Source organism: Chionomys nivalis, chromosome 15 (assembly GCF_950005125.1).
Source record: "Chionomys nivalis chromosome 15, mChiNiv1.1, whole genome shotgun sequence".
NCBI classification, from domain to species: domain Eukaryota; kingdom Metazoa; phylum Chordata; class Mammalia; order Rodentia; family Cricetidae; genus Chionomys; species Chionomys nivalis.
This window is the reverse complement of record NC_080100.1, coordinates 28,324,974-28,341,770: the sequence shown is the minus strand read 5'-3', so window position 1 is coordinate 28,341,770 and position 16,797 is coordinate 28,324,974. Positions and strand designations below refer to the sequence as shown.

At 40.5% G+C, this 16,797-nt stretch overlaps 1 protein-coding gene across 4 annotated transcripts in view; it reads right to left on the bottom strand.

Annotated features, from left to right (window-relative positions):
* Positions 1–503: 503 nt before the first annotated feature.
* Nnt (nicotinamide nucleotide transhydrogenase) overlaps positions 504–16,797 on the bottom strand; it is an 87,446-nt gene continuing 71,152 nt past the window's right edge. For all 4 annotated transcript variants that reach the window (XM_057789984.1, XM_057789981.1, XM_057789983.1 and 1 more), the window contains exons 20-22: positions 4,918–5,036; positions 3,442–3,557; positions 504–1,430 (exon numbers count right to left, since the gene is read on the bottom strand). In XM_057789984.1, the coding sequence (XP_057645967.1) occupies positions 1,281–1,430; positions 3,442–3,557; positions 4,918–5,036 (385 nt within the window). In that variant the 3' untranslated portion in view covers positions 504–1,280. The remainder of the gene's footprint in view (positions 1,431–3,441; positions 3,558–4,917; positions 5,037–16,797) is intronic.

Here is a 16,797-nt window from a genome sequence, read left to right as displayed (position 1 = left end):
GCCTGTTGATAGGACAGAACTTAGGTGGGCAGAGTAGACAGAACTGAATGCTGGGAAGAAGGGCAGAGAGGCAGATGCCGTGGGTCTCCTGCCTGATGCGGACGCTGGTTAGAATATTGCCAGTAAGCCACAGTCATGTGGAGATACACAGATTAACAGAGATGGGTTAAATTAAGATGTAAGAATTAACCAATAAGAAGTTAAAGCTAATGGGCCAGGCAGTGTTTAAATGAATGCAGTTTCTGTGTGATTATTTCAGGTGTAAGCTAGACGGGTGGCCGGGACAAATAAAGGACCTGCTCTCTTTGCGACAATTGCCACTTTTGAGTACAATCACATGATATATGACCTCAAAAATCACTATGGTTTTGAGGACCATTCAGTCTTCTCAACAATGAAGAGAGATTAATTCTACCTATTAGGTCTTCCTTCCATGTTTATCACGAGTAGAAGCATTCACTTTCCACTCTTTGTCACCAGAGAGAAGTCTACAGCACTTGAAAAACATGATGAACTTATTTATTAGTCAAATGGCTGCATTCCATTCAAGAGCACTTAATGCAGTATCACGCATTATAAATTGATTGAAATTGGAGCAATCTCCAGTTGACAATGTGGTTTTTTAAAAATACAACTAATTTTAAGTTTACATTTTACTGAACACATCAAGTAGATCGTTTCCAGCATCTCTGAAAGTTATATAGTCCTTTTTCATATTAAAATAGAAGTGAGAAAATAGATCTTTGGAATCTAGACTCTAAAGTACAGCCTGGTAACCTGAAGCAGATTTGGTATGACTGTTTAGACTGTGGATAAAACGCAAAAGAACAGGCCAGGAGTTGATTTAAAAAAAAAAAAAAAGTTTCAAATTAGTCACATTTGGTGAAAGAAAAAAAACTAAACACAGGTGGCTGTGATGTTCACACTGTCTAATATTTTTCAGACAAAAATACATCCTGAAATCCTAAACATTCAACTTCTGAACTTATTTCTAGCGACTGAAAGGGGATTTTAAAATCCAAAGGGGTTGTATTAAACGAGGCTGTTCTTTCGTTCCTTATAAAATACTTTTGCATTTTAGCAATGGAAACTAGAAATAAGCAGATGTTGAAATAGAAAGGTGCTGAGGATTTTCGATGCTTCTTGAGGATCAGAGTTGCTGGTCCTGAAAATCTGTTGGTTTGCGGGGCTTCTTTGGGGCCTTGAGCCCTTTGCTATCCACTCGTGCTTTATTTATCTGTTCCTGCAACCGGAGACAGCAGCTTGGTCTTCTTTAACATTCACTTCTGATAGGATTCTCGGACTTTGGCCTGCAGAGCATCGCATGTCTTCTTGGCATCACCCAGAAGCATAGCTGTGTTGGGTTTGTAGAAGATCGGATTGTCTACTGCAGCATAGCCAACACCCAGGGACCTCTTCATGACAATGACCTAGGAATCAAAGAGAGAAGAGATTCTATTCAATAGGACATGATAGGTGCAAAGTATTGACTTTCCCTGGTTTTGTTGTTGTACTTAAGTGTACGTTATTTTTTTACTTTTATTTATTTATATGCATAGGAAAATATAAATGCACAGTTATAGGGTGCAGGTATCTCAATGCATGTGGGTATGATTCAATACTTAAGTCAGGTAAAACATGTCTACCTCCTCTGACATTTGTCATGTATTTATTTATGGTGGGAACAGTCAAACTACTCCATTCCAGCTCTGTGAAATATACGAGACATTACTCATAGAATCCAGTTGTGCAATAGCACACAGGATTTCTTTCCCGGGTGTAAAAAAGACCTGTCCCACTATTAATTGTTCAGTACCGATTATTTTTAAATGGATGTTTATGTTACATTAATGCTCATATTTAATCATACTCTTATGCCCATTAGAAGACAGTTCTTATTAAAAGCTTATCTGTAAGTGATAAGATTACAGTGATTTTTTTTCATCCTTGCGCTTTTCTCTACAAAATCTACGAATAACATTTTCTAATCAGAAAAACAACACGGTGAGGTCATCAATTTTCCTATGAATAAGCTAAAGAAAACAAGCTTAGCACATAAGCTTCCACATGCAAATTCTAACATAGATATAATTGAGCGGGGGAAATGGATGATTCTTGTCTATCACTTTAGCGTAAATCAGAAAGTTCTTGGGCAAAGACATGTCAGAGTCATTTTTCTCGACAATACAATAGAGTACATCAGCCAAGGACCATGATGGGGCTTGGTTGACAGAGAAACACTGACATAACACAGATATACATACTGACATTTATTACAGATTTTGATATCATGCAAATGTCAAATTGGTTCTTAAGAAATTAAAAGCCTCTGAATGGTCTTTTGGAACATACAATCTACTCAAAACTGGAAGCAGTGAAAATGTGCTCACACATTATATGACCTTAGTACAATAATGCGATTTTGAAGTCTACTATATGACTATATATATATATATATATATATATATATATATATATATATGCCATACTTACATGAGCAAGGAAGGACATTTTAAATCTACTCACTCATCTCAAACAGTACATTTTAAACTCATGTATTTGTAACAAAAGAAACAAAATTAATGGGTAATATACATTGTTACTATAGTTTCTTTTTAAGTTATATTTTATCTTATTTTAATTATATGTATGTGGTGGAGTGTGCAAATGCAAGCTTTAGGGTCTGGAAGGTGCTGGACCCCTAGTCACAGGTGGTGGGAGCCTCCCAGTGCAGGTACTGGGAGCTGAACTCTGGTCCTCCCCAAGAGTAGTGAACACTCTTAATTGCCAAGCACCCCTCTGGCCCCAGTCTTGCTGTAACTCTTACAATATAAGCATGGTTTTGGAGCAGTAAAGCAATGTCCCTCTTCTGGATCAGAAGAGCATTTAAGAGTGTTTGAATTCTCTAAAATCTAGCAGTGAGCTTTGAGCAGGAGCTGTGTGCATGAGCGAAGTGTCCTTTCCTGTGCCATGTTATTGTTGGGATTTTAAAATCACCTCCCTGTTGGACAGTCCATAACAACATACAAATACCCCATAAAAAATAAATTGGAAAAAATGTGCTTGTCTTGGTATAGGAAGGCGATGATACTGAATCACTGTCCCAGAGGGAAGCCATCTGCTTCACTGGACTCAATCTGGACTTCGGCCAGACACATTCCAATTGCTTACAGCCCTTTCTTCAGCTGTGGTAACAGATTTTTGCTAATCCAGCCACATAATCTCATCTGCTTGTACTCACAATGCAGCATTCACTTGGGTTCTATGGTGGCTGGAGACCAGGAGGAAGCTGGACATGGAGACCTGGCCCTCCCATATGCTCGCAACCCTGAGACTCCTGAAGGGCATCCCCAATTCTCATTAACGACCTAAGAACATTTTGTGTGTATATATTTCAAGTGACATTTGATCGTGAGAATGAATGTAAGTCTAAAGATGTACCTGTTTAGACTTCCAGACCTCGAGAACTGGCATGCCCGCAATAATAGAGTTGGGATCCTCTTGAGCTGCTGAATTCACAGTGTCATTAGCTCCAATGACAAGAACCAAATCAGTGTCTATATTTGAAGACAGAGAGGAGAGACAGAAATTATAAAACACAGTGGAGCATTGCACTTCTTTCTAGGCAAATAATAGTGATTTATTAACAAAAACAAAACTAAATACTTGGAAGAGGCTCACTTATGCTACACACAGCTTTACCAGAAAACGGCACCGTGCTAGAAGCCAGCAGTAGGACCTGCACAGAGCTTTCGCATCCTGACCAAAACTTGCTCTGTGACGCTTACCCTCCCATCAGAGCTACCTAATCTGACTTTATAATTCGTTTATTGTCCCCAAATTATCTTGCTATTCACATGATTTTATACGATCTGAATCCATTTTAAACTCTTAAAATGACCAATTAAGATGCAATCTAATGTCAAAAAAAAAATGTCTAAAAGTCTGTGCTGTATTAAAGTTGTGTCCATAATTCCTGGAACTGGTTGGTTTTACACATAATTTAACAACAGTTAAATTTAAAAAGGAGCGTAAAATTAAAATGGCCTAAATTCTCTCTTTAAGGACTATAATTTAAATTACCTAAGGATGCTGCCATAATGCCATGTGCATCTAGACATACACACAGTTTTGTTGTTTTTTTCTCTAATAGTGTGTGTGTGTGTGTGTGTGTGTGTGTGTAGTTTGTGTAGTTTACAGTGGATTCTTGCCAGAGGGAACTGGTCTAATTTTAACAAACATGAATCTTGGGCCAAACATCATTACCATTCCACATCAACACAATGACAGCTATAAAGTATAGTGTCTTATCTTAAGAAGTCCCAGTACTTATAAATGAAGAGGGGAGGAGAAGAGAGGAGAGGAGAGGAGAGGAGAGGAGAGGAGAGGAGAGGAGAGGAGAGGAGAGGAGAGGAGAGGAGAGGAGAGGAGAGGAGAGGAGAGGAGAGGAGAGGAGAGGAGAGGAGAGGAGAGGAAGAACACATGAGCTACTTCACTGATCAAGACTTGGTACAATAGAAAAACTAGCATTTCAGGCACCAAGCACTCATCCGCAGAAGCACTTCTGTAAATGAGGAGTCTGTGGTGAGTATGTAGTTCAAGGCTACCAGAGTAGGGACCTGGATTCAATAGCCAGATCTATCCAGGTTCCAGATTCACCTGCACACTATGCCCCAGGACTTTCAGCGTCCTTCAGTTCTCGTGAAAGAATACATTCAACTGTACGTTTGATAAATTCATTGCAACTCATTGAATAAAAGCCTTCGCTCATCTAACTGTGACCTCGTGTCTATTATATTCACATTACTCTTTAATTTCTCGGTCTTCACTAACCCCACAATTCTATTCTAAATGTAGTACCATTTCATGCATAATATCTAAGGGTGTTTAAAGCATGCCATCATCTCCACTGCTTACCTGGGAAATCATTGTTGATCTCATCCATTTCCAGCACAATATCATAGGGCACTCCCGCCTCAGCAAGAAGCACGTTAAGCTGACCAGGCATTCGTCCCGCAACTGGGTGAATTCCAAACCTGGACATGAAACAAATGAACAGCTGGCGTAACTTGATAGGCCAAGTGTGCAGAGGTTCCAGCATCCCCTCCAAATCTGCACGCCTTGTTCTTGGCACCTCTGCTTTCTCCTAGCCCTATCTGATTTCTGCAAGCAGAAGGGGGATTTGATGAGAAATATGGTCATTCTACAAATGCTGAAGTTGGAAATTCAGTGTTTTAGGACTTATAAACTATAGCTTAATAAAACAACACAGCCGGGCGGTGGTGGCGCACGCCTTTAATCCCAGCACTCGGGAGGCAGAGGCAGGCGGATCTCTGTGAGTTCGAGACCAGCCTGGTCTACAAGAGCTAGTTCCAGGACAGGCTCCAAAACCACAGAGAAACCCTGTCTCGAAAAAACCAAAAAAAAAAAAAATAATAAAAAAAAAAAATAAAACAACACAATAACTTTGAAACCTTATTCTTCCACGTATGTCTTAGGTACCATGACCTTTCAACAGTATTAATAAATAATATCCCTTCGCATTTAAGGGCATCATATTTTCCCATGGTACTTTCTGATAGATCCTAATCTCTTAAAACAGCAAATTGTTCTAGAATTGTTTCCAATTTAAAAGTCAACATTAGTCTATCAAACATGGCCGCCATGTTCAATTTTAGCCCCTATGATAAAAGGTGGAGAAAAAAATACTATACCCATAGTGTTGAGGGTTCTGTTTTTCAGAGACTGATACTAAACATCACAAAAGAAATGAGATAGTGACACACTGAAGTATTTAAAGGATGGAGTACATAACACATGGAGTTCTGTAGTTAAAGCAAAGAGACTGAAGCATCAGGCAGTTTCTTCCAACCAGACACATTGTTCTTTGTATATTAATCCTGTCTTGGCCACCATATTTATCTTTCAACGCCTGGCACATAGGAAGAGTTCACAAAAAGTGAATGAAATAATTCAGAGAAGAAATGTCATTTGCAGAATCTCTTGGTAGGTATCCATCAAACCTCAGCTTTAACACAGTTGAGAGTGGATAGAGAGATGGGAAAGCGGACATGAGAAGGGAAAACATCCCCCATTCCAAAGTTTGGTTGGAGCTCCTCATCAGCCCAGAGGCAGGAATTCCAGCACACCTAACATTTGCTGTGAAGGTTGCCTAGGGACAATATTCCTTTTGCATGTAAAAGTTTCTAATAATAATATTAAAGTAGCAATGAGTTATTGCTAATATTTAGCAATGAATCATTGCTATATATTAAGACCTAAGCATATAGATCAACCCTCATCAGAGAAGCTTCTTCTTGCAGCAGTGGTTAATACAGAGACCCACAACTCAACAACACGTACGGAATGAGAGACTTTGAAGTGTTCAGCCCTAAGTGGGCTATCTACATCACACCCCCTCCTCAAGGCTCAAGAATGTATGGAAGAGTGAGAAGAAAGATTATAAGAGTTGGAGGTAGTGAATGACTTCAAGGAAGCAGCATTTTCCAGGCACAAGAAGCTATTTGCAATTGAGAGCTCTTGGAGAGGGAATGTCAGTTTTCTCTAAAGGACTGATGTTGAGTCTATCAGTCACATTTCTTAGCAGGCCTCATGCTCAGAACAGTTGGCCAACTCAAACTAAACTCCACACGGTTATTTAGTAGGTGTTGTTGTTTTATTTTGTCTCTCTTTGCCTAGGAGAAAGAAAGAACATGAAGTTGGGTCAGTAGGAAGGTGGGGAAGGACACTGGAGGAGGGGAAGAATACAATCTCTACATTGTATGAAATCCTCAGTGAACAGACTACACCAGTGGGGAGAAACGTACACATATACGGCCTTACTCTTTTCCTAGACACAAACCTAGAAATGTCATGGGACCCCTATTCATAATAAAGGATGTTTGATAGCACCCCCTTATGTAACCTTTGTCACCTACATATATATCTTACCAGATTAAAATCCTATCCAAATGATTAGCAGAGCCACCCTATAATCCCACTCAGTGAAGCAGAGAGAGAGTCAAGAGAGATGGCTCTGCAGTCAAGAGCACTTGCTGCTCTTCCCAAGGACTGGAGGCACAGCTCCCAGGATGCAAGGTTGCTAACAACCACCTATCTATAGCTCCAGCTCCAGGGGATCTGCTGCCCTCTTCTGGCCTCCATACATATTGCACTCATGTGCTCATATTCCCACCGGACCTTAATGCTTACCTTGAACCAACACAAATAACCTAGGATAATTATAAGATAGCATCTAAGACTTTTAGGATTAGAACATGAATGTATGGAGGGAATGTATTGTTTAGTCAACCACAAGTCATATTAAAAGTCCATGAACTAGGGTTCTATTTTAGCTGACAACCCAATATACACACTCTGGGTTTTTCTTTTAGAACTCAGTGCTTAGAAACTCTTTGGTTCCAATTTTTTATTTAATTTTAATTTAGTTTTGTTTTATTTTTAATACTGCCTTTGTTGTCTTTAAATTTCTCTGTCTACCATTTTTATGCTTTAATAGTGATGTCTTGGACCAAGTTAAAAAAAATCAAGACTCTTGAAATATATTAGCTCTTGTTCTAACATCTTGATTAGCTACAGACTGCATAAAGACAATATTTCTGTTTGGCTGGCTGTGGAGGGTAAATAAGCACAAAGCCAGCCATCATGTTACAATGGCTACCCCAAAGGGGGATCACTTTATATATCTGTTTGCATAATAATTTATTACACTCAGCTTTAGGGCTCTATGTTTGGAGCAAACTTCATGTAAGATTATTAAAAGAGAATGCCAATGTTTTGAGAGAAATAACAGAACACATTCAAATTTGTAGAAATATATATGCATGCTGATGAGTCAACATGAATTTATAACAATTCTGGCCCATGGAGCTGGCTAATCTCCAAATCACGTATTAAAATTAATTGTATTAGACACCGGTTGGCCATAACCAGCAATTTCCATGAACGGGCCGGCCAAAGCTCATCAATGCTCCATCATCACATAACGAATATCCAGATCCAGAATTCTAATATAGAAAGACTACCAGCCTTTTAGTTCTTCTCTTTGGGCCATTAAAACGATTCTTTATTATGCACATATTTTAAACACTAAGTCAGCTGTCCCTGACCACAGCAGGATTCTACAAAGGAAAACCACTGCTAATGGAATCACAGAGTGGTCACCCACACATCCATAACTTTCTTCATCCCCTCCATCCGCTCCTGCACCATCATTACAAGAGGGTATCACTGTGCTCTTCCCACCAGGGGCTCCTTGAGCACAAGAGCCATGTCTTACTAAGCAGTCCCCAAGGTCCCTGCAGTCCCCAAGGTCCCTGGCACTCTATTTCAGACCCTCCGTGAAAAGAAGAGGGTTTCAGACAGCATATCCCAAGAATATACACTGACTGATAAAACTTTAAATCTCTTTCTAATGAAAGAATTGGGGGGGGGGGGGCGCTGAGAGATGGCTCAGAGGTTAAGAGCACTGACTATTCTTCCAGAGATCCTGAGTTCAATTCCCAGCAACCACATGGTGGCTCATAAGATCTGGTGCCCTCTTCAGGCCTGCAGGGATACATGCAGGCAGATGCTGTATACATAATTAATACATAAATCTTAAGAGAGAGAGAGAGAGAGAGAGAGAGAGAGAGAGAGAGAATTTGGGGTTCGGGTAGCAGTCAGAAGTTTTCATTTGCACAAGCATTTGGACAATTGACTTCTACACCCCTCAGCTTCCTCATGAGAATGGTGAAAGCGAAAGGAAAGCCTCTACAGGGGATTGTGGGATTTAAATAAGACAGCTAACAAAGAACTTTACCTACAAAGTGCTTTTCACCAGCACCAAACAACTGAAGGACTTCATAACTGTGGTGGTTTGAATAAGAATGGCCCCCAAGCCAGGAAGAGGTGGTGCATGCCTTTAATCCCAGCACTCAGGAGGCAGAAGCAGGTAGAGCTCTGTGAGTTTGAGACCAGTCTTGTCTACAGAGTGAACTCCAAGACAGCCAGAACTACACACTGAGAAACCATGTCAAAAAAAAAAAAAAAAAAAGAATGGGCCCCTAGCCCCTATAGACTCATATATTTGAGTGCTTGGTCACTAGGGAGTGGAGCTACTTGAGAGGGATTAGGAGGTGTGGCCTTACTGGAGGAAGTGTCACTGAGGGTGGACTTTGAGGTTTCAAAAGCCCAAACCAGGCCCAGTCTCTCTCTCTTTTCCTGCTGCCTGTGGATTTTTGGATTCAGATGTAGAACTCTCAACTGCTTCTTCAGCACCATGTCTGCCTGTATGCCACCATGCTGCCCACCATAGACAAAACATCTGAAATTGTGAGCAAACCCCAATTAGCTGCTCTCTTTTATACGAGTTTCTGTGCTCATGATGTCTCCTCACAGCAATAGAATACTGGCTATGACAATAACCCAGTACAGCAATTGCACTAGTCTGCTCAAACACACCTTAGAAATAGAATGCTCATTGTACTCAACAATTAAGTGTATATTTTCTACACACACATATTCCAAACCAACATGCATTTTTACCTTCAACAAATGTTAGGTTTTTTTTTTTAGTAACATTCTAGGTTGCTTTTCCAATTTTTACCTTGAAATGCTAATGTAGTATATAGTAAATACTGATATGGTCTCCCAAAAGCCAGAAGTTCTTTGTACTTGCAACAACAACAAAAAAAAAAAACAGAAAAATGATACAATCAATATAAATTAAAATCAAATAATAATGAACATTAGACTCACTGAGAACTTTGTAATAACTAATATTCAGAGGCATGTCAAATTTCAGATACCAGTAGGCAGAAAAGTATTGCTTTATTTGACAGACACAGCAAACAACATCACCAAAGTCAGAATAATCTCTGAAAGTATCTTCCACACTTTTTGTCATTTTTGCCTTTCAGCCATGAGAATTATAGTCTTTGGTGGAAACTTATATAACAAAGAAGCTTAGTACTCAGCAATTAAAAATAGGCTCAGGTCTTTTCGGGGGGAATGGGGCAATCTACTCTAATGAAACAACCCAATCTGTTGGGTTTTAATTAGTCAGGAAAGAATAAAAACAAGTAAGAAAGTACACAGAACTATTCACGGACATCTAGTAACTGGATAAAATCTGAGAAGGGAGCAATTCAAAAGTATCATTTTTTAAAGCTTCTTTTGTAGTCAACAATGATATAAACCCCGTTCTTTTTTTTTAAATATTTATTTATTTATTATGTATGCAATATTCTGTCTGTGTATATGCCTACTGGCCAGAAGAAGGCACCAGACCTTATTACAGATGGTTGTGAGCCACCATGTGGTTGCTGGGAATTGAACTCAGGACCTTTGGAAGAGCAGCCAATGTTCTTAACCTCTGAGCCATCTCTCCAGCCCCCATAAACCCCATTCTTACAGCTTTTTGCAACTCTACATTAGATTTCAAATACTGCATGTTTTAAAGGGAGCAAAACTCCATCTTCACACAACAACATGAATTCCCATGATCACAGGCTTTGAAGATGATATGTCCTAACCAGAGTTCACTGTAGCAGTTGGTCTTGGACATGTGGAGCTATTAAAGATTATAAAACATTCCCTCACATGGGTCCTCCCACAACTGTTCAAATAAATCCTATTTTCCTTTTGACATTATGGAAATGTCTGTCTAGGTCAGCTATGAAACACGAAGAATGGCTTATTGAATTGAGCATTCTAATTCAACAACTAGACAAAGAAACTAAGTCCAGTGGGGCCCCTTCCTAGTGCTTCTAGAATTTTCTCCAGCTTGTAGACTCAAAATTTCAAATACTGAAAGGCTCCGTGGGCGGTTTTGTTTGTTTTGTTCTTTGCCTTTGTTTTTAAAAGATGTACTTTATAACCTTCAACCACTCAGTTTTAACTCCTTATATTCACTGGGCAAAATAATTTCTATATTTAGCGTCTTTGAAGGGTTAACTTCCTTTACGTTACGGAATTTTCATCTTAAAAACAAACTGTAAAATGGGGGAAATGCAGATGACAATATTTCGGAATTCTGCCTTCCCAAAGCCATTGCCTCACAATTTTCTAAGTATTTTGGGGACTGGTAGATTAGTAACAAGACAGAAAGAAAAGTAAAAAAAGGATTCATTTGCTGAAAACCTATTTCTATTTTAAGACCACAGATATCTCAAAATCATTAAAACTGTTGCCACAGTTCCTAACAGTGGGAGTGGGGACCACCTCTGACTCTTTTGCTTGCTTTTGGGAACCTTTTCCTCCTACTTGGTTGCTTCTTTCGGCCTTGATATGAGGGTATGTGCCTAGTCTTTTTGTAACTTGTTAAGCCGAGTTTGGCTGACATCCCTGGGAGGCCTGTTCTTTTCTGAAGGGAGAGGGAAAAGGAGCAGATAGGGTAGGGGGAGACGGGGACCAGAAGAAGTGGAGGGAGAAGAAACTGCAGTCAGGATGTAACATATGAGAGAAGAATGAACAAATGGATGAATGAACTGTTGCCATAGATACTTGTAGTTTTATGTTGCCCTTGTATCCATTTGGAAGACAGGGCTATTACGTTCAAGAAACACAGTGTGGTTGTTTGAATGTGATTGGCCCCATAATCTCATACAGAGTGGCACTATTAGGAGGTGTGGCTTTGTTGCAATAGGTGTGACCTTGTTGGAGGAAGTGTGTCACTGTGGGGGTGGCCTTTGAAATCTCCTAAGCTCAAGTAAAGCTCAGTGTTACAGTCCACTTCCTGTTGCCAGCAGATCACGATGTAGAACTCTCAATGCCCTCTCCACCGCCATGCCTGCCTGCATGCTGCCATGTCGGCCGTGATTAAACAGAGACAGAAACTGTAAGCCAGTTTCCACTAAATGTTTCCCTCTAGAAGCGTTGCCATGGTCACGGTGTCTCTTCACAGCACTGGAAACCCTGAGACACACAGCTTAGTCATCCCTGACATTCTCCAGCTTCCTGTTTACTCCTCCCTGAGGCTGATCCAGGTTCAGCTCTGTACATCTGGAGCTATGCTGCAGTCTCGCTGCGGCCCATAGATTCCTGTCCACTTTCTCTAAACTCATGAAACAGGCAGAACTCACAGAGAAACTGTTTGGATACTGCCTTGAACCCAGCAAAGACCTGGGCTTAATGCTCATTCTCTCTCTCTCTCTCTCTCTCTCTCTCTCTCTCTCTCTCTCTCTCTCTCTCTTCTCTCTCTCAGCAAAGATGCTCTCTCTCTCTCCCTCTCTCTGTCTCTCTGTCTCTCTGTCTCTCTCTCTCTCTTTCAGCAAAGACCTGGGTTTAATGGCCCCTCTCTCCTCTCTCTCTCTCTCTCTCTCTCTCTCTCTCTCTCTCTCTCTCTCTCTCTCCTCAGCTGCTGACTGAACATGATAGTTTCCCTCTAATCTTCCCAGGTGGCCTTAATCTATGGCCTTCTTCTCTCTGGAATCTATACATAATGAACCATTTCTGTGATGTCACAGAATTCATTAGACTTCCTCCTCTGTGTGATCGGGCCAACAGGCCCTCTTCACGGTAGGCCTCTCCTAGGGACTGCTCACCGTGATAGGCATTTACTGGGCATATATCAATCAAGAGACACAAGGGCAAGCAACCTGTTATGAATCAAGGTCACAGACTGGCCACTCGGGCATCAGATCATCCATCAGGAAACAATGTCATATGAAAGTCACACTATAAACAACCATTGCGTCGCCTACTCAGGAGCCCTGCCAGGACTGAGCTAGATTTGGAAGCACCTTTCTAGCAGAGACACTAAAGCCAAATTAGAGGAACATCACACCTTAAGAGTGAAATTAGACCTTAAAGATCCTCCTAGGACCTTCAAGCCATTCTAGGAAAAGAAACAGTTATTTCGAGTTACACCGTTATATAGACATAGAGATTGTCGCGGAGTGTGTTAGAAACCCCACCGTAAATGCAAGCGATAACCCTTCAAGGATCTCTGAATTCTGTATTTGCATGTGACAATAACCTGTTCTGAGGAGGATCCATGGAAGTAATAAAAGAATTCGTTACCAGAGTCAATAGCTTTAAATTTTACTTGTACATTTCTCCTGTGGACAACATGGCAGGTGAACGAAAAGAAAAGGTCCTGTGGTCTATCAAATGCTTGTCAGAATTTTTGACTGACAGTCATAAGTCTTTTAAAAACACAAGGAGAAGGAGATTTTTAGGAGTAATTTTAGTAAATTGGTTTAAAACAAAAACCTTCTAAAATATGAGGTCAGCATAGTAAATGTTACTCAAATCATCTTCGGTCACCACCAACTGTGTGGGGCTAGTCTTTTCATCTCAAGAGAATCATGGTAATGAGATTTAAAAAAATCTCCATGACAAGGCAGCTGCTGTCCATAAAAATCAATCACTGTAAAAGACCACGCAGTAACTCTCTCTGGTGAGGCCTCTCAGGCTAAGCACAGATACTGCGCTTCTAAAATGCCGAGCATTATTAGAAGGTCAGACAAAGTCACTCATACAATTCCAAATGAAAAGAAATACTTCATTTAATTTCCTATGGCTTGCCAGCATGTGGATAATGCTTTGTACCTTCCTTTCTTCATTTGAGGGCAATTAAGAGCTAAACTGCTACTCTGGTTCTGAAATCTGGTATTCATCCATATTCTTTCCTTCCTCGGGGAGGAAAATATGTTATGCAAGTCAAAGAGCTTACGAAAGTGTCTCAGGGGCACAATTTTTCTAACACAGAATAATGGACCCTGTTCTGCGAATGTGAGTGAAGAGATGCTTGACAGTCTACAGACAAGCTTTCCGGCTCGCCATGTGGCATACAGCATTGGGCTACTCAAAGAGATAACGAGTCCTCCGAGTGGACCAGGTATGACAATCTCATTTGAATGATAACACCGTCCTCTGTCTTTCTCACACCAAGACACAGCCTGGACTTTCTATAACTGAGCTAAATCCAGTTATCTAGCTCGGAGTGACAACCTTGCGACTACTGACCCTACTTCTGTTCCCAAAAATAATTAACAGGACCGTGAATGATCATATCAGAGTGAAAATTAAACTTCCCTTTCTGACCAGTGCTCTAGAACATTACATTCTGCCATACTGTAGTGGTTTAGTTAAAAATTATACGTAATTTCATCCATTTGCCTGGATAATAATCCTGTTGAATGCTCTTGGAATGCAATAGCTAACGAGCACCGTGAAATGACAATTGGAAGCGAGATTCGGAAGAATCTGGAGATGAAATAGGAAGAGGACTTTTATTCACATGGCTCTGTCCACACGAATCTCATTGAAGAATTAGAATGCACTGAGTTTATTATAACTAATCTTGAACTAGAAGTCAAAAATCACCCCATGGTCAGAAACACTGACTTCATCCGACGAAAGTGCTCTTTTTCAAACTGGTGGCATGCCTGCGGGAGGAGTGGGGTGGGGCGGTGGGTCGAAGGAATGAGTCCTGGAGAAGACATCATAAAGTGCCTGAAATTCTAACTGTTACCACAGACAGTCTTTGCAACACCGATCTGGAGAGGGCAGAGGACAGGAAACAACCAAATGATCTAGAGAAAGGGCTGCGACTTCCAAAACTCTTCCCTGGCAGCCCTAATCTGGGGGATGGCTGACGATCCTATGCAAACGGCTCAGATCTACATGAATGCATGCACTTGCTTTGCGTCTCCTTCCTCTCTGACGCCAAAAGTTTCCCCATTGGCACAACTGTAAAATAATCTCCCTCCCACCCTCTTCCTACGGAGGAAGAAGGCAAGCCAAGTAGCAGAAGTACTAGCTAATTTATCACTACCAGTTGTAACTAGAACTGACCTGGTGGGTTATGATAACACGCTTCTTCCTCTTTTCAGTTAGCACTTGGATTTGCAAGTTATAAATGTCCCCCACTTCAGAACTGAATTCTGTAATCTATGTCCCAACCTCTCAGTGAATGCAAAGTCCTGCAGCACTGTGGGAGTTTGAACGACAATGGCCCCCATAGGGCTTGTATGTTTGCATGCTTAGTCCCCAGTTAGTGGAACTGTTTGGGAAGCATTAGAAGGTGTAGCCTTCTTGAGGAGGTGTGCAGCTGGGGATGTTTTCAAAAACCCATCTCTCTCTCTCTCTCTCTCTCTCTCTCTCTCTCTCTCTCTCTCTCTCTCTCTCTTGCCTGTAGATCAGGATTTAGGGCTCCTAGCTACTGTTCCAGCATCATGCCTATCTACTCCCTGCCATTATGGCATTATGGTCATGAACTAACCTTCTAGAACTGTAAGCAATCCCCCAACCAAATGCTTACTTTTGTGAGAGTTGCCTTGGCTGTGGTGGTTCTTCACAGCAAAAGAACAGTAACTAAGTCAAGCACTATGAAATTAGATGATTTATTCACTGATCTCACCCCAGACCCAGAATAGAGCCTGGAGCATAGTACTACAAGATTGTTTGTTCAGTGATTGGCCATAAATATGAATGCCATGCCTTTAAGAAAAGAACGCAGCAGAACTATCATGAGACTGACAGATAACGTTGCTCTGCTAGGTCATCCACCTGGCCCACGTCCTTTCCCTTCAGAAGCATGCGCCTTTGTAACACCGCAAATCTACATGAGGTAGCTCTTCCTGGACCCTAAACATGACACAGCATAGGAAGCTGGACACTGCCTGTTTGATTCTAGGTCGGAGATCCAAGCTAGTCCACCTTTAAGTGTGTTGAGGAATCAATTTCTCAGACAAAGAACACACATTTAAACCTATAGCCACACTACATAAGATTATAAAACACTAATAAACTGCAAGTACCGTAGGCAACTTGATGAGTTAGATGAAGTAGTACACACACACACAAACATGCTCACGCGAGCGCGCGCACACACACACACATTTATTTTAAACCTAAAAATGAAAACAGTCCATGTTATTAGGACAGATAATTGACAATGTTCCCTGAGCAGCATCCTGCTTTATATGCCTGGATCTATTCGTTTTCCCACCACATACTAAAGGAAATTTATTCGGATATTTATACTTTTTGTTCTTCCTAGCTTATGAGAATGGGAGCTGAGCTTTATAGTTTTATATTATCAATACCTAGCAAATAAAATGCTATTGATAAGCTGTTGATAGAAACTGCTTAATATTAACATAAATGTTTTATTAAAAAAAAAAGCTGGAGAGATGGCTTAGCAGTTAAGAGCAGTTGCTGCTCTTCCAGAGGACAAGGGTTTGATTCCCAGGACCCACAACCATCTGCACTCCATTTTCAAGGTATCTGATGCCCTCTTCTGACCTCCACAGGCATCAGGCATGCATATAGTGCTTAAATATACATGCAGGCAAAACACTCATTCAAATGAAATAGAATTAAATTAAACTTAAAAGTAACATATAACATCAATTAGTCAATCAAAGAAATCGAAAAGGATTTCCACAAATTCAAAAGGGCTTCTACAACAATGCAAGTGATAACACTTTCGGGAAGGAAAATCAAGTATTTATTAACTACAAATAAAAAGAATTACAACTTTCTAAGATGTACTCGTAAGAAATGTGATTCCTGTCATATAATCAATCCAAAATGTGGGAAGTAAAGCGAAAAGGAACACCTGTGCTCTTGTACTTTAAGGTTTTTGTCTTTAAAAAAAAAATGATCTGACAACTGAGAATCAAACGATACTTTAAGCACTAAATTTCCATGAGACTGGTGACCAAACATGAGTTCTTGTCCTGCAACGTCGTGTGCTTCGTTATAATCTCAAGCCTTTGTGGACATGTTATGACTGCGGCCAAAGTAAAGGAAACCAGCAGTATCTCTGAACCGATCATGGGCCAT